This window comes from Cetorhinus maximus, chromosome 6 (assembly GCF_964194155.1).
Source record: "Cetorhinus maximus chromosome 6, sCetMax3.hap1.1, whole genome shotgun sequence".
Classification (NCBI taxonomy): Eukaryota; Metazoa; Chordata; class Chondrichthyes; order Lamniformes; family Cetorhinidae; genus Cetorhinus; species Cetorhinus maximus.
In genome coordinates, this window is record NC_135884.1 from 158,392,192 (window position 1) to 158,413,739 (window position 21,548).

At 44.5% G+C, this 21,548-nt stretch overlaps 1 protein-coding gene across 1 annotated transcript in view; it reads right to left on the reverse strand.

Moving 5' to 3' along the window:
• Positions 1–9,262: 9,262 nt before the first annotated feature.
• tat (tyrosine aminotransferase) overlaps positions 9,263–21,548 on the reverse strand; it is an 89,983-nt gene continuing 77,697 nt past the window's right edge. The window contains exons 10-12 of the mRNA XM_078544746.1: positions 16,341–16,424; positions 16,141–16,239; positions 9,263–11,148 (exon numbers count right to left, since the gene is read on the reverse strand). Coding sequence (XP_078400872.1) covers positions 10,999–11,148; positions 16,141–16,239; positions 16,341–16,424 — 333 coding nt within the window. The 3' untranslated portion in view covers positions 9,263–10,998. The remainder of the gene's footprint in view (positions 11,149–16,140; positions 16,240–16,340; positions 16,425–21,548) is intronic.

Here is a 21,548-nt window from a genome sequence, read left to right on the forward strand (position 1 = left end):
TGAAAACAGACACAAAGTAATCATTTAGCTTCTCTGCCATTTCTCTATTTCCCCATTATGAATTCTCCTGACTCTGCCTGTAATGGACCCACATTTGTCTTAGCCAAACGCTTCCTTTTCATATACCTACAGAAGCTTTTACAGTTTGTGTATATGATTTTTGCTAGATTGCATTCATATTCTATTCTCCCTTTGTTATAACACAGCAGTTGGTAAAGGCTGAGTTGTTTAAATCCCAGAGGGAAACTTGAACAATTGTCATAACCTATATTTTCAATTGGTATGTTTGAGATGCAGCTCTGAATTCAGAAATGAAAACCGCCAAGCCTCAAGAGGTTTTTATATAAACTAAATTGAACATTTATTAATTTAACAAGAAACTAAACACATAAACATGTCTACAAATTACTACAATAATAGCCTTTAAACAAATCCCCAAATTAATCACTCCCAGGTAAATCATCACCAAGGCAACAATAACCCATAGACTTAAACAGACACCAGGCAAAGCATATTTGACCTTACAAATTCAAAATGAAGTCCTTTGCAACTTGGTTCCTTTGCAGACACTTGTTGGTCTACAGGCTGGTTAGATCTTAGGTGCCTCTGACTCACACATAAAGCTCCTTTCTGTTTATACCTAGCTTCTCCTTCGATTGTAAATTCTCATTGTATCACTCAGTCTTTGAACTCCACCTCTTCTAACAATAAAACTCCTTTCATAGCACCAATTTTATTAGTAATATAAATACATTGGTTGGTGTCTTGTAGCTAGGTGCAAGATTTTACTCCCTTCTTTGGAATGGTTTATTCAACAAATGCACATGTACTCTTTACCTTCTAGCCTTCCATTTATCTAATTACCATCTTAAACTACTACACATCAAAGCACCCAGACTAGCTGGCTTTAACCCAATTAAGCCACACATAGATACAGACCCCACTATAAGTCCAATTTGAAAATAATTTCCGATAACATTATACACATCAATATCTCTTCATGACACCTTTCTTTACCAGTTTCTTGGTCTTCCTTTGTCGTATTCTAAAAACCTCCCAATCCTCGGGATTACTACTACTTCCAGCAACTTCATAAGCCTTTTCTTTTAATCTTATACAATCCTTAACTTCATTTGTCAGCCACGGTTGACTGACTTTTTTGGGGGTTTTGAACCTTAAGGAATGTATAGGTGCTGTAAGCTACGTACTAGTTCTTCGAAGACTATCCATTGCCTATGTATAGTCATACCTTTTAATGTATTTTTCCAATCCACCTCAGCCAATTTGTCCCTCATACCTTCATAATTTCCTTTATTCAACTTTAACACCCTTGCTTCAGAGTGAACTACCTCACTTTCAAACATAAAGTAAAATTCTATCATATTGTGGTCACTCATCCCTAAAGGTTCTTTTACAACAAGATTATTAATTAGCCCTTTTTCATTACATAATACTAGAATACTTCCTCCCCCCTTCTGTACAGCTGAGCCATCCATGATGCTACAGGCTTGGCTCTGGCTGCACTCCCCTAAGGAACCATCAACTGCATCAGCATCCAAAATGCAAAACTGATTAGCAAGCAGGCTATACTCAGGGGACTTCTGCACTACCTGCCTGATCCTCTTAGACTGCCTGGCAGCCATCCATTCCCTCTCTGGCTGTGAATGTAAATCCTCCCTAAACATGCTATCCATGTAGCCCTCTGCCTCACGGATACACAATGACTCCAGCCGCCGCTCAAGTTCAGAAACCTGGAGCTCAAACTTGTGCAGCTGGTGACACTTCCTAAAGATGTATTTGTCTGGGACGACTTCACACATACCGCAGGATGTACAATCCATTTGGCCGAACTGACCTGCCATCCCGTAACTGTAAAAACTATTTATTACACTTAGAGTGAGTAGAATGAGTAGAATGAATTACTAGTAAAATAACTTTACTACACTAACACTAACCTTATCTTACTTTGGTTTACTTTATTACTTAATTTCACTTTGACTTGATTTAACTTTACCTCCCTAATGCTAGTGTTCCTTACTGAAACCCAAGTAGCTACTTCTTCTTTATAAATGGTACGTTTTTCTAGTTTTAAGCTATGTAAACACACTCCCTAATAGCAGCTTCTCACCAGCCAATGAATTTACAGTTTTCCTGTGATGTCACTCCTGGATGTTTTTTTCAAGCTCAGCCCGCTGCCCCAGTAGACGTGTCCCTCGCAGGACCGACTGTCTCTGCTCCCGGAAGGTGAGGGTCCCACCGCGGCAGGTGGTGAAATTTAAATTCAATAAAAACCTGGAATTAAAAGTCTAATGATGACCATGAAACCATTGTCGATTGTTGTAAAAACCCATCAGGTTCACTAATGTCCTTTAGGGAAGGAAATCTGCCGTCCTTACCTAGTCTGGCCTACATGTGACTCCAGACCCACAGCAATATGGTTGACTCTTAAATAACCTCTGAAATGGTCTAGCAAGCCACTCAGTTGTACCAAACCACTACAAGTCACAAAAGAGGAATGAAACCGGACGGACCACCCGGCATTGACCTAGGCACCAGAAACAACAACGGCAATGTCGACCCTGCAAAGTCCTCCTTACTAACATCTGGGAGCTAGTGCCAAAATTGAGACTAGTCAAGCAATGGCCTGACATGGTCATCCTCACGGAATCATACCTTACAGATAATGTCCCAGATGCCACCATCACTATCCCTGGGTATGTCCTGTCCCACCGGCAGGACAGGCCCAGCAGAGGTGGAGGCACAGTGGTATACAGTCGGGAGAGAGTTGCCCTGGGAGTTGTCAACATCGACTCCGGACCCCATGAAGTCTCATAACATCAGGTCAAACATCGGCAAGGAAACCTCTTGCAGATTACCACGTACCGTCCTCCCTCATCTGGTGAGTCAATGCTCCTCCATGTTGAACACCACTTGGAGGAAACACTGAGGGTGGCAAGGGCACAGAATGTACTCTGGGTGGGAGACTTCACTGTCTATCACCAAGAGTGGCTTGGTAGCACCACAACTGACCAAATTGGCTGGGTCCTAAAGGACGTAGCTGCTAGATTGGGTCTGCGGGAGGTGGTGAGGGAACCAACAAGAGAGAGAAACATACTTGACCTCATCCTCACTAACCTGCCTGCCGCCGATGTGTCTGTCCATGACAGTATCGGTAGGAGTGACCACCACACAGTCGTCGTGGAGACGAAGTCCCATCTTCACATTGAGGATACCCTCCATTGTGTTGTGTGGCACTACCACCATGCTAAATGGAATAGATTTCAAACAGATCTAGCAACTCAAGACCAGGCATCCACGAGGCGCTGTGGGCCATCAGCAGCAGCAGAATTGTACTCGAACACAATCTGTAACCTCATGGCCCAGCATATCCCCCACTCTATCATTACCATCAAGCCAGGGGATCAAAAATAAAAGAAAAAAACTGTGAATGCTGGAAATCCAAAACAGAAACAGAAATACCTGGAAAAACCCAGCAGGTCTGGCAGCATCGGCGGAGGAGAGCACAATTGAAGGGTCATGAGGCCTCGAAACGTCAACTGTGCTCTCCTCCACCGATGCTGCCAGACCTGCTGAGTTTTTCCAGGTATTTCTGTTTCTGTTTTTGTTGTGAAGCCAGAGGATCAACCCTGGTTCAATGAAGAGTGCAGGAGGGCATGCCAGGAGCAGCACCAGGCATACCTAAAAATGAGGTGTCAACTTGGTGAAGCTATAACACAGGACTACTCGCGTGCCAAACAGCATAACCAGCAAGTGATAGACAGAGCTAAACGATTCCATAACCAATTGATCAGATCTAACCTCTGCAGTCCTGCCACATCCAGTCGTGAATGCTGGTGAACAATTAAACAATGCACAGGAGTAGGAGGTTCCACAAATATCTCCATCCTCAACGATGGAGGAGCCCAGCACAGCAATGCAAAAGATAAGGTTGAAGCATTCGCAACAATCTTCAGCCAGAAATGCTGAATGGACGATCCATCTCGGCCTCCTTCAGAGGTCCCCAGCATAGACCATAAGACCATAAGACATAGGAGCAGAAATTAGGCCATTCGGCCCATCGAGTCTGTTCCGCCATTCAATCATGGCTGATAAGTTTCTTAACCCCATTCTCCCTTCTCCCCATAACCTTTGATCCCCTTACCAATCAAGAACCTATCTATCTCGGTTTTAAATACAGTCAATGACCTGGCCTCCACAACCTTCTGTGGCAATGAATTCCATAGATTCACCACTCTCTGGCTAAAGAAGTTTCTCCTCATCTCTGTTCTAAAAGGTCTTCCCTTTACTCTGAGGCTGTGCCCTCGGGTCCTAGTCTCTCCTTCTAATGGAAACATCTTCCCCACGTCCACTTTATCTAGGCCTTTCAGTATTCTGTAAGTTTCAATCAGATCCCCCCTCATCCTTCTAAACTCCATCGAGTGTAGACCCAGAGTCCTCAAACGTTCCTCATATATTAAGCCTTTCATTCCTGGGATTATTCTCGTGAACCTCCTCTGGACCCTCTCCGGGGCCAGCACATCCTTCCTGAGATTCGGGGCCCAAAATTGCTCACAATTTTCTAAATGTGGTCTGACCAGAGCCTTATAAAGCCTCAGCAGCACATCCCTGCTTTTATATTCTAGTCCTCTTGAAATAAATGCCAACATTGCATTTGCCTTCCTAACTACCAACTCAACCTGCAAGTTAACCTTAAGAGAATCCTGGAGTAGGACTCCCAAGTCCCTTTGCACTCCAGATTTCTGAATTCTCTCCCCATTTAGAAACTAGTCTATGCCTCTATTCTTCCTACCAAAGTGCATGACCTCACACTTCCCCATGTTGTATTCCATCTGTCACTTCTTTGCCCATCCTCCTAACTTGTCCAAATCCTTCTGCAGCCTCCCTGCCTCCTCAATACTACCTGTCCCTCCACCTATCTTTGTATCATCTGCAAACTTAGCCAGAATGCCCTCAGTTCCTTCCTCTAGATCATTAATGTATAAAGTGAAAAGTTGTGGTCCCAACACTGACCCTTGCGGAACTCCACTAGTCACCGGCCGCCACCCTGAGAAAGACCCCCTTATCCCCACTCTCTGCCTCCTGCCAGACAGCCAATCTTCCATCCATGCTAGTACCTTGCCTCTAACACCATGGGCTCTTATCTTACTGAGCAGCCTCCTGTGCGGCACCTTGTCAAAGGCCTTCTGGAAGTCCAAGTAGATAACATCCATTGGCTCTTCTTTGTCTAACCTGCTCGTTACCTCCTCAAAGAATTCTAACAGATTTGTCAAGCATGACCCCCCCTTGATGAAACCATGCTGACTTTGCCCTATTTTACCATGCTATTCTGAAATCTCATCCTTAATAATGGACTCTAAAATCTTACCAACGACCGAGGTCAGGCTAATCGGCCTGTAATTTCCCATCTCTTGCCTCACTCCCTTCTTAAACAGGGGGGTTACATTAGTGATTTTCCAGTCCTCTGGGACCCTTCCTGACTCCAGTGATTCCTGAAAGATCACCACTAATGCCTCCACTATCTCTTCAGCTATCTCCTTCAGAACTCTGGGGTGTAATCCATCTGGTCCAGGTAATTTATCCACCTTCAGACCTTTCAGTTTTCCTAGCACCTTCTCCTTGATAATGGCCACCATACTCACCTCTGTCCCCCGACTTTCTTGAACTTTGGGGATGTTACTCGTGTCTTCCTCCGTGAAGTCTGATGCAAAGTACCAATTCAGTTCCTCCGCCATTTCTTTGTTCCCCATTATTACTTCTCCAGCGTCATTTTCCATTGGCTCAATGTCCACTTTTGCCTCTCTCTTACCTTTTATATATCTAAAAATACTCTTGCAATCTTCTTTTATATTACTGGCCAGTTTACCCTCATATTTAATCTTCTCCCTCCTTATTTCTTTTTTAATTGTCCTCTGTTGGTCTTTGTAGGCTTCCCAATCCACTGGCTTCCCACTGCTCTTCGCCGCATTGTATGCTTTCTCTTTAGCTTTTATGCTGTCCCTGACTTCCCTTGTCAGCCATGGTTGCCTCGTCCTCCCTTTAGTATGCTTCTTCCTAGGGATGAATTTTTGCTGTGTCTCCCAAAGTACTCCCAGAAACTCCTGCCATTGCTGTTCCACTGTCTTTCCTGCTAGGCTCATCTCCCAGTCAATTCTGGCCAGCTCCTCCCTCATGCCTCTGTAGTTGCCTTTATTCAACTATAATACCGTTACATCTGATTCCAGCTTTTTCCTCTCAAATTGCAGGGTAAATTCTATCATATTATGGTCACTTCCTCTTAAGGGTTCCCTCACCTTAAGCTCCCTTATCAAATCTGCCTCATTACACATCACTAAATCTAGAATTGCCTGTTCCCTAGTGGGCTCCACCACAAGTTGCTCCAAAAAGCCATCTCGTAGACATTCCACAAATTCCTTTTCTTGGGATCCACTACCAACCTGATTTTCCCAGTCTACCTGCATATTGAAATCCCCATGATCACTATAACCTTGCCTTTCTTACACATCTTTTCTATCTCCTGGTGTATCTTGTGCCCCACATCCTGACTACTGTTCGGAGGCCTGTACATAACTCCCATTATGGTTTTTTTACTTTTGCGGTTCCTCAACTCTGCCCACACAGATTCTACATCATCTGACCCTACGTCGTTTCTTGCTATCGATTTAATTTCATTACTTACTAACAAAGCAACCCCACCCCCTCTGCCAACCTGCCTATCTTTTCGATAGGATGTATATCCTTGGATATTTAGCTCCCAGTCCTGATCCCCTTGCAGCCATGTCTCCGTGATGCCCACCACATCATACCTGCCAATTTCAATCTGCGCCACAAGCTCATTTACCTTATTTCGTATACGCGTGCATTCAGATACAACACCTTCAGTCCTGTATTTCCCGACCCCTTCTCATTGTCGTCCCTTTATCTGATGTGCTTGAAGTTAGATTCCTAACCCATTCCAAACACTGTCCTATTTTGTGTTCTGGAGACTTTAATAGCCTCTCCTGGGCTCTCCTTTTCAGTTTTTTCATAAATTTCCATGAAGTTGAATCCACCCCTCCACATGCTAACCTGCTGCTTTGTTTCCCATTAGTCATACTTCTTGGAGTTTTACCCTTCCCTTCCCCCCCACTTTCTAGTTTAAAGTCCTGTTGATCACCCTATTTACCCTTTTCGCTAGCATCACAGATGTCAGTCTTCAGCCAATCCAATTGACTCCACGTGATATCAAGAAACGGCTGAAGGCACTGGATGCTGCAAAGGCTATTGGCCCTGACAATATTCTGCCAATAGTACTGAAGTCTTGTGCTCCAGAGCTTGCTGCGCCCCTAGCCAAGCTGTTCCAGTACAGCTACAACACTGGCATCTACCCGGCTATGTGGAAAATTGCCCAGGTATGTCCGGTACACAAAAAGCAGAACAAATTTAACCTGGCTAATTACCGCCCCATCAGTCTACTCTCAGTCATCAGTAAAGTAATGGAAGGGGTCATCAACAGTGCTATCAAGTGGCACTTGCTTAGCAATAAGCTTTTCGCTGATGCCCAGTTTGGGTTCCACCAGGACCACTCAGCTCCTGACCTCATTACAGTCTTGGTTCAAACATGGACAAAAGAGCTGAACTCCCGAGGTGAGGTGAGAGGGACTGCCCTTGACATCAAGGCAGCATTTGAGCAAGTGTGGCATCAAGGAGCCCTAGCAAAACTGGAGTCACTGGGAATCAGGGGGAAACTCTCCGTTGGTTGGAGTCATGCCTAGCACAAAGGAAGATGGTTGTGTTGGTTGGAGGTCAGTCATCTCAGCTCCAGGACATCACTGCAAGAGTTCCTCAGGGTAGTGTCCTAGGCCCAACCATCTTCAGCATTTTTTTATTCATTCATGGGATGTGGGCATTGCTGGAAGGCCAGCATTTATTGTCCATTCCTAATTGCCCTTGTTCAGAGGGCAGTTAAGAGTCAACCACATTGCCATGGGTCTGGAGTCACATGTAGGCCAGGCCAGGTGAAGCTGGCAGATTTCCTTCATTAGAGGGTTTTTACAACAATCAGCAATGTTTTCATGGTCATCATCAGACTTTTAATTCCACATTTTTATTGAATTTAAATTTCACCTTCTGCTGTGGTGGGATTTGAACCTCGTCCCCAGAGATTTACCCTGGGTCTCTGGATTACTAGTCTAGTGACAATACCACCACGCCATCACCTCCCCGAGCTGCTTCATCAATGACCTTCCTTCTATCATAAGGTCAGTAGTGGGGATGTTCGTTGGTGATTGTATAATGTTCAGCACCATTCGCGACTCCTCAGATACTGAAGCAGTTCAGGTCCAAATGTAGCAAGACCTGGACAATATCCAGGTTTGGGCTGACAAGTGGCAAGTAACATTCACACTACATAAGTGCTAGGCAATGACCATCTCCAACAAGAGAGAATCCAAACATCACCCCTTGACGCTCAATGGCATTACCATCACTGAATCCACCACTATCAACATCCTGGGGGTTACCATTGACCAGATACCGAAGTGGACTAGCCATATAAATACTGTGGTTACAAGGGCAGGTCAGAGGCTATGAATTGTGCAACGAGTAACTCACCTCCTGACTCCCCAAAGCCTGTCCACCATCTACAAGGTACAAGTCAGGAGTGTGATGGAATACTCTCCATTTGCCTGGATGAGTGCAGCTCCAACAACACTCAAGAAGCTTGACACCGTCCAGGATAAAGCAGCCCGCTTGATTGGTACCACATTCACAAACATTCACTCCCTCCACCACCGATGCACAGTAGCAGCAGTGTGTACCATCTACAAGATGCACTGCAGGAATTCACCAAGGCTCCTTCGACAGCGCCTTCCAAACCCTCTAGACCACTACCATCTAGAAGGACAAGGGCAGCAGATAGATGGGAACACCACCACCTGGAAGTTCCCCTCCAAGTCACTCACCATCCTGATTTGGAAATATATCACCATTCCTTCACTGTCGCTGGGTCAAAATCCTGGAACTCCCTCCCTAACAGCACTGTGGGTGTACCTACACCACATGGACTGCAGCGGTTCAAGAAGGCAGCTCACCACCACCTTCTCAAGGGCAATTAGGGATGGGCAATAAATGATGGCCCAGCCAGCGAAGCCCACATCCCGTGAATGCATTATAAAAAAGTACCAGGCCCTCCCATTGCCCCAGCGCACACAATTATTTACTCTACACATCCTGAATTGAACTAATCACTAATAAACGATTGGCAGATGGTAAATGCAGCAGAATATTTATTAGAAACACAACAAATCTTTAAAATAATATTATTAAATAAGTTTTAAAAAACAAGAGTTGTGAGTAGATCTGATGCATGAAGAGCCTGAAACAAACCAGGCATCACAGAAACAAAGGCAATAATCAAAATTAAATCTTTGTCCAGTCTTGTGCAAAATTGCTTTACTCAAAACGTCCAACAGAAAGATGTGCAGAGCATTTAGAGGGAATAGTCTTTCAGATAATACTCAGACAAAGGAATAGAGAGCCATATATCCAAGTTTCCTGATGGGAAGAAATTAGGTGACACAGTAAACAGTGTAGATGACAGCAATGAGTTGTAAAGGGATTTTGATCGCATAAGTGAGTGGGAAAAACTATGGGAGATGGAATTTAATGCGGGGAAATGAGGTGTCATCATCTTTAGACCCATGAAAAACAAATCAGTGTATTTTCCAAATGGTAAGAAGCTAAGAACTGTAGGTGAGAGGAGAGATTTAGGGAGCTAGGTACAGAAATCATTGTAAACTAATGCACAGATATAAAAAATAATTTAAAAAAATTTATGGCCTTTATCTCAAGAAGGCTGCAATACAAAGGAAATTATGCCCCAGCTGTATGAATCTCTGGTTAGACCCCACGGGGAATAACTGTGTTCAATTCTGGGCCCCGCATCTCAGGAAGGAGATATTGATCTTGGAGGGGGTGCAGCCCAGATTCACCAGAGTGATCCTGGGGCAAAAAGAGTTAAATTATGAGGACAGGTTGCACTGACTGGATATATTCCCTTTAATATTGAAGACTAAGGGATGAATTAATAGCACTGTTTCAGATGATTAGAGGATTCTTCTATAGGTAGATAGAGAGAAATAACTTCCTCTGGTGAGAGAGTCTAAGACAAGTTGTAATAACCTTAAAATTCGAGGTAGGGTGTTCCACACAAAGACAAAGAGGAGTGGAAGTCTGGTACTCTCTCCCCCCATTGCGAAAGAGCATGCACGCACTTACTCTATTGCTGTGAGGTTTCCCCTCTGGAAAACATTAGCTTTGTCATAGCTTTGCTCAGAATTTGAGCCCAAATCTCTCCGCTTCTACTTTACCCTTGTGGTCACAGGATCTTGTCGCATTTACTGGTAGCAGTATTCTAAAACCTGTTCCTGTTCACAGTTTGCATTGGAGATGTAATAGGAAAAATCATTAAAGTTTTTTACAGTTGGTCAGAGATCTAACATCAATACCAGTGGGGACCAGGCATCCTAAACCTACTGGAGTTGGTGATACATAAAAAGAAATTCTTGATTCAGCCAACCTGTTTATACTGCTCAATATTCCAACTGTCACACTGATTCAGTGCTTCTGTATGAGCTGGTTTGTAACACAGATGGGAGTTTAGCTGAATATCCTTAGAGAAAATGTTATTCACTAACAAAGTGATTGTGTGACAGATTATTGGTAGTGTCAACAGTGAATTCAGGCTTAGATCTGTATGATGTGAACGTTCTCTATACAGTGTCAAAAAGGCTGAAACCAATCTTTGGTAAATCAGGAATTCACCAGTACTAGGCTCCACTCAGCATGATCCAGATTAAGTTTCATGTGAATTACTTCACGTAAATAATAAATTAATCTTTGCACAGGCATCTTTAAATTATATTAAACTTCAGTTAAATAGTTCAGACTGAAGCACAGTTTATGTTTCAACAGATGCTCAGCAGATCCTCCAACACTTGCTCACTTGTCACATTCAATGTCAGGCGTGGGGCAATTCTCCTGAGGTTGGAAATGTTCCTCGCAGAATTTACGGATGCGGTTACATGCCTCCAACATTAAGTCCTCCGGAACAGTCACCACAACTCTGAAGTAGTTTGGATACTCGAAACACTTTAGACAGAAGATATGGAATTAATAATAACGACAAACTTTCTGCAGTTCCTGGGCCGCAGAACAAACCTCAGGAAAAACAGAGACAAGGCAAATATTTCCGCTGGGTTTCGATCAATATTCAGCTACGCCACTCAGTGTAAACTTGAAAATAGACAAACCCCTCACTGTAACACTCTGATATCCTCCACACCCCTCACTGTAACACCCTGATATCCTCCACACCCCTCACTGTAACACCCTGATATCTTCCACACCCCTCACTGTAACACCCTGATATCTTCCACACCCCTCACTGTAATACTCTGATATACTCCACACCCCTCACTGTAACACCCTGATATCTTCCACACCCCTCACTGTAACACCCTGATATCTTCCACACCCCTCACTGTAACACTCTGATATACCCCACACCCCTCACTGTAACATCCTGATATCTTCCACTCCCCTCACTGTAACACTCTGATATACCCCACAACCCTCACTGTAACACCCTGATATCTTCCACACCCCTCACTGTAACACTCTGATATACCCCACAACCCTCACTGTAACACCCTGATATCTTCCACACCCCTCACTGTAACACTCTGATATACCCCACAGCCCTCACTATAACACCTTGATATCTTCCACACCCCTCACTCTAACACTGATATACCCCACACCCCTCACTATAATACCCTGATATCTTCCACACCCCTCATTGTACCACTCTGATATACCCTACACCCCTTACTGTAACACCCTGATATATCCCACACCCCTCACTGTAACACTCTGATATACCCCACACCCCTCACTGTAACACTCTGATATACCCCACACCCCTCACTGTAACACTCTGATATATCCCTCACCCCTCACTATAACACTCTGATATACACCACACCCCTCACTGTAACACTCTGATATACCCCACACCCCTCACTGTAACACTCTAATATACCCCACAGCCCTCACTGTAACACTCTGATATACCCCACACCCCTCACTGTAACACTCTGATATAACCCTCACCCCTCACTATAACACTTTGATATACCCCACACCCTCACTGTAACACTCTGATATATCCCACACCCCTCACTGTAACTCTCTGATATACCCCACACCCCTCACTGTAACACTCTAATATACCCCACACCCCTCAATGTAACACTCTGATATGCCCCACACCCCTGTTTTGTGTCAGTATTTTTTGTCAGTTTGCTTATGTTCAGTTTGGTGAGCCCTTGTTCCTGATTTAATATTAGTTTCCTTGAAATGGCCAGCATGCTGAACTCGTTCTTTACTGTAAACATTCATGCTAAATTATTTTTTAACTTGTCTGCTATTTTCTGCTTCAGCCTTATCTAGACCTAGGGCAGAATTTTCCCCCCATTGGGCAGGGGGGGGAGGGTAAGTTCAACAGTGTGCTCTTTCGAGCATGCGTGCAGAAGAGTGCATTCAGCTTCCTGAGGCTAAGTGCAGCCTCAGGGAGTTCGGCGCCAAATTTAAAAATGTTAAAAATAAAAAAATAAAATTTCCCTGACATGTCCCCTCATGTGACACTGTCACATAAGAACATAAGAACTAGGAGCAGGAGTAGGCAATTCAACCCCTCGAGCCTGCCCCACCCCACCATTCAATACGATCATGGCTGATCTCATTTCGGCCTCAACTCCAATTTCCCGCCCTCTCCCCATAACCTTTCAACCCATTACTAATTAAAAATCTCTTGGGACATGTCCATCACTTTTAAATATGCTTTTATTGAATTTTTAAAAGCTTACATGAAACCACATCCTGCCCGTGGATGAGTTTTTGTGCTTTTCCTGAAGCCCGCCAGGACTCCTAGCCTGCCCGCCAACCTTAAGGTTGGATGGGCAGGTCCTTTAACTACTGCAATTAGTTTTTAAATGGCCTCAATAGGCCCTTGACAGGTTGGCGAGTGCACCGCTGATTCGGCTGTGCCCCCGCTGAGCTGAAAATTGTAATGACGCAGGGTGATCCCAGCGTCATCCCGCGTCATTTTACACGTCGGCGAGTGGGCTCCGCCCCCCCCCCCCCCCCACCCCAACCCCCGCTTGCCAACCGGGAAATCCTGCCCCTAGACTCTTAGTAGCTGTTTTGTGTTGCTCCCTTTCAAACACAACATTGAACTCAATCATATTGTGTTTGATGTTAGATAAATGCTCATATAGATAGGCTTTTAATAAAATCTGAATCATTACTCATGATTAAGTTTAATATGCCTGTGCTCTTGAGGTTATTGGAAAATCATTATGAACAGAACATACTCAAGAAACTCACTACCTGTCTGACATTAATTTTTCTGCTTATTCCATTCTACACAAACCTTGAAACCAATACTAAACACCATTCTGTCTTTGCTTCATACTGTTAAAATCTCTGCAATAATGCAGCCTACCACTTCACAGCTGCTAGACTATAGTTACTGCTACTGAGTATATTTAAGGCAGGGAGACAGATCTTTGGTATAAAAAGGGAATCAAGGGAAGTGGGGGGCAAGGAGTAAAGCGGAGTTGAGACAGATGATCAGCCATGATCATACTGAATGGTGGAGCAGGCTCAAGGGGCTGAACAGTCTACTCCTGCTCCCAATTCTTATGAATCATAGAATCATGGAATGGTTAGAGCACAGAAGGAAGCCATTTGGCCCATCATGTCTGTGCTGGCTCTCTGCAACAGCAATTCACCTAGTGCAGCTCCCCCACCTTTCCAAATCTTTTCAGATAATTATTCAATTCTCTTTTGAAAACCATTATTGAATCTGCTTTTACCACACTCTCAGGCAGCGCATTCCAGAGTTCACAATACTTCAAAGTATTGTGTCATATGAACATAAGAAAGAGGAGCAGCAGAAGTCCATTTGGCCCCTCAGCCCTGCGCTGCCAATCAATAAGATCATGGCTGACCTGATTGTGGCCTTAACTCCACTTTCGTGTCTGGCCCCATAATCCTTGGCTCCCTTGTCGATCAAAAATCTAACTCGGCCTTGGAATACATTCAATGATGCAGCTTTCACTGCTCTCTTTGGGAGAGATTTCAAAGACTAACGACCCTCAGAGCATAAATTCCTCTTCATCTCCAACTTATTTTGAAATTATACCTCCTAGTTTAGATTCTCCTAAGAGGGGAAACATCCTCTCAGCATCTGCCCTGTCAAGCTCCCCTCAGAATCTCAAATGTTTCAATAAGATCACCTCTTATCTGCAAAGTTTGAAATTATGGCCTGTATAGCAAAGTCTACATCATTAATAAAAATCAGGAAGAGCAGGGATCCTAACACAGACCCCTGGGAACTCAACTATAAACCTCCTCCCATTTTGAAAAACAACCATTAACCATTACTCTCTGTTTCCTGTCTCTCAGTCAATTTTGTATCCATATTGCTACTGTCCCCTTTATTCCATGAGCTCTAACTATGCTGACAAGCCTGTTGTGCGGCGCTTCATCAAATACCTTTTGGAAGTCCATGTACACCACATCAACAGCATTACCCTCATCAACCCTCTCTATTACCTCAAGAAAAAACACAATCAAGTTAGTTAAATATGATTTACACATAACAAACCCATGCAAGCTTTTTTTAATGAATCTGCTGTTGGCCAAGTAACTATGAATTTTGTCCCGAATTATCGGCTGTGATATTCCGGCCCCGGTGTGGCGGGAACTGTCGGGGGAGATGCAGCGGCCCAGCCAAAAGTCCATTGACTTTCAACAGGACCGGATGGTCCCAGTGGTGGGCAGGGCCAGAAAATCCTGCCCATCGTTTCTAAAACCTTCCCCACCCTCGAGGTTAAAGTGACCGGCCTGCAGTTGTTGGGCTTATATTTACATCCTTTTTTTGAACAAGGGTGTAACGTTCTCTAGTCCTCTGGCACAATCCCTGTCTCTAAGGAAAACTGGAAAATTATGGTCAGTGCCTCTGCAATTTCCACTCTCGCTTCCCTCAGCATCTTTGGATGCATCTCATCTGGTCCAGGTGTCTTATCAACTTTGAGTGGAGCCACCTCCTTATCAATTTTAACCCATTAACTATCTCAACTTTCACTATGACTTTTTTTCCCTTGGGTATAAACAGATGCAAGCTATTCATTTAGCTTTCGTTCATCATTCATTCATCTCAGTTATGCTCTCTGCCTCCACCTTCTTTTAGGGCCTTAATCAGTCCCATTCCTCCTTTTGGATTCTTCTCTATGTTAGCTGTCAGTTTCTTCTCCTCTCTCTTTGCTTCTCTTATTTGTTTTTTTCAATTCCCTTCTGAGCCTTCTATAGTGAGCCTGGTTCTCAATTGTATTATCCATCCGACATCTTCATATGTAACTTTTTCTGCTTCATCTTACTCTCTAACTCCTCTCTTGTTACTCAGGGAATTCTGGATTTGCTCTGCCTCCAGCCCTATGATCGCCCTACATTCTTAAATCCTCTTTATTTGTTAATTCTATCCGTAATGTCTCCATTCCCTGCTTACTTTCTGTTATATCTTCTCTAATCATGGAAGTGATTTCATCCTTAACCATTAAGGCTACTCTACTTCCTCTATGAGATTCCCTACCCTTCTCTTTGGATTTGCCTCATTTGAACAGCTGAGAATTTTCCTGTGGTGGTAGTGGGAGGGTAAATATTCTGACTGCATTCCTTGCAGTGGCACAATGTGTGTGATCTTAGCACATCCACCCAACATGTCCTTGGCAGGTCTCACTGGAGCTATATCAGTTGAGAGCTGCGCTGTGTCCTATGCCCTGTGGTCTCTGCAGTGTGTGGCCCCAGTATCAAAAAGATTGATGTTTTTGTGAGGCTTTCTGCCCTTGTAGTTTTGATTGCATTTGAGCCGATACCAGTGTCTGAGCCCTAAACATGAAATTAACCTGTCGGAGAGGTAGGGGATCATTGAAGAACAGCAGGATTCTGGGCCTAAATGTCTTCTTCAGCCTCACTGTAAGATTAGTCAATAGTCTGAGCTGGAGGACATGGAGTTACCGTGGCAGGAAGGCAGAAAACTGACTGCTCTGCAATCAACCTTTCAGTGAAGTCAATGTCGCTCTCGAATTCTGGAAAATCATCCATATCAATTCCAACCTGACAACAAACAAATTAGTAAATGAGAATTAGAGATTATGAAATAAATGGGAATTGGAGATTCCAAAGCTTTGGTCAAGATGTAGTTCCACCCAACTCACCATCAGATACATGGCTCCACAGGGTCTGATTGGCTGCAAGCCAGGAACTAACGAGAGGGCATCAAAACACAGCTCTGCATTGGACTGAGGACAGAAAAGTCAAAATTAGTCCAGCCTTAATTCCAACACCTTTAGTTTTTCAATTAACAATCAGCTCTTTGTCCAAATAAATGTTCATATTTTGACTGCTCACCAACATTTTGAGAAACACTCGGCCCAAACTATCATTCTGAAATGACTTTGGCATCTTTTAGTGCCTGTTTAAGCATTACTCCCTTGTTCCTGCATTGGCTTGCTCTAGACCTCTCTGTCCTCAATCTTGAAACCTCCCACATTTCCCTCTTACTCCTTGACTGTCCCATCTTGGTCCTTTGCTCCTGAACTGTACTACTCTGACCCTCTCACTCCTGGAGCTGTCCCATTCTTGAACTCTCACCCCGAGACTGTCCCACTCTGGGACTCTCACTCCTAGGCTGTCCTGCACTGGAACTCTCACTCCTGGAATGTCTCACTCTGGAACTCTCACTCGGGAATGTCCCCCGATGGAACTCACTCCGACACTGGCCCGCTCTGGAGCTTCAAACTTAAGGAAAACGCATATAACTCCGGAAAGATGAGCTGCAGGACAGAAAATTGCACAGGATATAAAGCACGGCAGAGAATGACTAAAAGGTTAATCAGGAGAAAGATATTAGAGTATGAGAGGAAGCTAGCTAGAAATGTAAAAACAGATAGCAAGAGTTGCTACAGGTATTTAAAAAGGAAAAGAGTAAGTAAAGTGAGTGTTGGTCCGTTAGAAGGGGACATAAGATAATAAGGATATGGCGGAAGAAATGAACCAATGTTTTACTTCTGTGTTCACTATAGAGGATACAAAAAACATTCCAGTAATAGCTGCAAATCAGAAGGTGAACGGGAGAAAGAAACTTGGTGAAATTGAAATCACTAGGGAAATGGTACTGAGCAAATTGATGGAGCTGCAGGTTGGCAAGTCTCCGGGTCCCGATGGACTACATCCTAGGGTTTTAAGAGGTGGCTAATGAGGTAGTCGATGTGCTGGTGTTAATTTTCCAAAATTCGCTAGTTTCTGGAAAGATTCCATCAGATTGGAAAGTAGCAAATATAACCCCTCCATTCAAGAAGAGAGGGAGGCAGAAAACAGGACATTATAGGCCAGTTAGCTTGACGTCTGTCATGGGAAGTTATTAGAATCGATTATTAAGGAGGTTATAGCTGGGCTCTTAGAAAAGCCCAAGACAATTGGGAAGAGTCAGCATGGTTTTGTGAAAGGAAAATCATGTTTAACCAATTTATTGGAGTATTTTGAAGGAGTAAGATGCGCAGTGGATAAAGGGGAGTCTGTAGACATATTGTACTTGGATTTCCAGAAGGTATTTGATAAGGTTCCATATCAAAGATTATTACGGAAAATAAAAGTGCATGGTGTAGGGAGTAACATATTACCATGGATAGATGATTGGCTGCCTGGCAGAAAGCAAATAGTATGCATAAATGGGTCTTTTTCGGATTGGCAGGATGTGACGAGTGGAATCCCATGGGGGTCTGTACTGGGGCCTCAACTTTTTACAATTTAAATCAATGTCTTAGATGAGGGAGTGAAGACATGGTAGATAAATTTGCAGATGACACAAAGAGGTAGGAAAATATGGTGTGAAGAGGACATGAGGACTTTGCAGATAGACATAGAGAGGTTGAGTGAGTGGGAAAAGATCTGGCAAATGAAGTTTAATGTGGGAAAATGTGAAGTTGTTCACTTTGGCAGGAAGAGCAAAAAAGCAGAGTATTACTTAAATGGAAAACAGCTGCATAATTCTGAGGTGCAGGGGGATCTCGGTGTTCTAGTACATGAGTCACAAACAGTTAGTATGCAGGTACAGCAAGTAAGTAAGAAGGCTAATGGAATGCTATCCTTATTATGAGAGGGATTGAACATAAAAGTAAGGATGTTATGCTTCAGTTATACAGGGCATTGGTGAGACCACACCTCGAATATTGTGTGCAGTTTTGGTCTCCTTATTTAAGGAAGGATGTAAATGCATTGGAGGCAGTTCAGAGGAGGTTTACTAGATTGATACCTGGAATGAGTGGGTTGCCTTATGAGGAAAGGTTGGACAGACTGGGCTTGTTTCCACTGGAGCTTAGAAGAGTGAAGGGCGATTTGATTGAAGTATACAAGATCCTGAATGGCCTTGACAAGGTGGATGTGGAAAGGATTTTTCCTCTTGTGGGTGAGTCCAGAAACAGGGGGCACTGTTTTAAAATTAGGGTCAGCCTTTTAGGACAGAGATAAGGAGTAATTTTTTCTCTCAGGGGTCTGTGCGACTTTGGAACTCTCTGCCTCAGAAGGCGGTGGAGGTGGGGTCATTGAATATTTTTAAGGCAGAGGTAGATAGATTCTTGTTAGGCAAGAGAATCAAAAGATTTCGGGGGTAGATGGGAATGTGGAAATCAGCCATGATCTTATTGAATGGCGGAGCAGGCTCGAGGGGCCGAATGGTCTATTCCTGTTCCAAATTTTTATGTTCTTATGCTCTTATGTTCTCACTCCTAGACTGTCCCACTCTGGAGCTCTCACTCCTGGACTTTCCCATTCTGGAACGCTCACTCCTAGACTCTAGCGCTCTGGAACTCTCACTCCTAAAATGTCCCACTCTGGAACTCTCACTCCACTTTCCTGCTCTGGAACTCTCACTCCTGGGCTGTCCCACGCTGGAACCCTCACTCCTGACTGTCCCATCCTGAAACTCTCACTCCTAGACTTTCCTGCTCTGGAGCTCCCACTCCTAGGTTGTACCTCTCTGGAACTCTCACTCCTAGGATGTCACACCTCGTACATTTTAATTCCTAGACAGACCCACTTTGGAACTCTCACTCCTGAACTGTCCCACTCTGGAGCTATCACTCCTAGAATGTAATTTTCAGGAACTCTGACTCCAGGATTGTTCCACTCTGGAGATCTCAGTCTTAGACTATCCCACTCTTGAACTCTCACTCCTAGACTGTCCTGCTCTGTAAATATTAATTTCTAGAATGTCCCACTCTGAAACTCTCACTCCAAGACTGTCCCACGCTGGTACTCTCACTCGTAGAATATCACACTATGGAACTCTCACTCCTGGACTGCTCCCTCTGGAACTCTCAGTACAAAATCTCCCACTTGGGAACTCTCAATCCTAGATGGTTCTGCTCTGGAAATTTCAATCCTGGACTGTCACACTCTGGAACTCTCACTCCTGGAATGTCCTGCTCTGGAACTCTCACTCTAAGGCTTTCCCATTCTGGAATTCTCACTCCTGGGCTGTCCCACTCTGGAACTCTCACTCTTAAACTGTCCCATTCTGGAACTCTTACTCCAGGGCTGTCCCACTCTGGAACTCTCACTCCTAAACTGTCCCACTCTGGAACTCTCACTCCTAAACTGTCCCACTCTGGAACTCTCACTCCAGGGCTGTCCCACTCTAGAGTCTCAATCATGGACTGTCCTGCCCTGGAACCATCCCTCCTGGACAGTCCTGCTCAAGAACTCCCAATCTGGAACATTCACTCCTGGACTGTCCCACTCTGGAGCCCTCACTCCTGGACTTTCCCACTCTTTGGCCCTCTCACTCCTGGACTGTCCAACTCTGGAACTCTCACTTCTAGACCATCCCACTCTGGAAATCTCATTCCTAGACTGTCACGCCCCATACATTTTAATTCCTAGACTGACCCACTTTGGAACTCTTGCTCCAAGAATGTCCCCCTTTGGAACTCTCGCTTTTGGACTATTCCACTCTGGAACTCTCCCTCCTAGAATGTCATTCTCTGGAACTCTGACTCCAGGATTGTCCCACTCTGGAGATCTCACTCCTAGACTATCCCACTCTTGAACTCTCACTCCTGGACTGTCCTACTCTATAAATATTAATTTCTAGAATGTTCCACTCTCGAACTCTCAACCCTAAAATGTCCCACTCTGGAACTCTCACTCCAAGACTGTCCCACTCTGGTACTCTCACTCGTAGACTATCACACTATGGTACTCTCACTCGTAGACTATCACACTATGGTACTCTCACTCGTAGACTATCACACTATGGTACTCTCACTCGTAGACTATCACACTATGGTACTCTCACTCGTAGACTATCACACTATGGTACTCTCACTCGTAGACTATCACACTATGGTACTCTCACTCTTGGACTGCCCCCTCTGGAACTCTCACTACAAAATGTCCTGCTTGGAAACTCTCAATCCTAGACTGTCCTGCTTGGAAACTCTCAATCCTAGACTGTCCTGCTTGGAAACTCTCAATCCTAGACTATCACATTCTGGAACTCTCATTCCTAGACTGTCCCGCTCTGGAACTCTCACTCCTGGACTTCCCCCTCTGGAACTCTGGACTACAAAATCTCCCACTCTGGAACTCTCAATCCTAGATGGTCCTGCACCGGAAATTTCAATCCTGGGCTGTTACACTCTGGAACTGTCACTCCTGGAATGTCCTGCTCTGGAACTTTCACTCCAAGGCTGTCCCACTCCGGAACTCTCACATTTGGACTGTCCCTCTCTGGAAGTCTCACTCCTAAACTGTCCCACTCTGGAACTCTCACTCCTGGACTGTCCTGCACTGGAACTCACACTGCTAGCCACACCCACTCTGGAACTCTCACTCCACGACTGTCCCACTCTAGAACTCTCAATCCTGGGCTGTCCTGCTCTGGAACTGTCGCTCCTGGACTGTCCTGCTCAGGAACTCCCACTCCTATATTGTCCCACTCTGGAACACTCACTCCTGGACTGTCCCACTCTGGAACTCTTACTCCTAGACTTTTCCACTCTGGAAATCTCGCTCCGAGACTGTCACTCCCCGTAAATCTAAATTCCTAGAGTGTACCACTTTGGAGCTCTCACTCCTCGGATGTCCCACTCTGGAACACTGACTCCTGGACTGTCCCACTCTGGAACTCTCAATCCTGGACTGTCCCACTCTTTGGCACTCTCACTCCTGGACTATCCCACTCTGGAACTCACTCCGGGACTGTCCCACCCTGGAGCTATCACTCCTAGAATGTCATTCTCTGGAACTCCGACTCCAGAGTGTCCCACTCTGGAGATCTCACTTCTAGACTACCCCACTCTTGAACTCTCACTCCTGGACTGTCCTGCCCTGTAAATATTAATTTCTAGAACGTCCCACTCTGA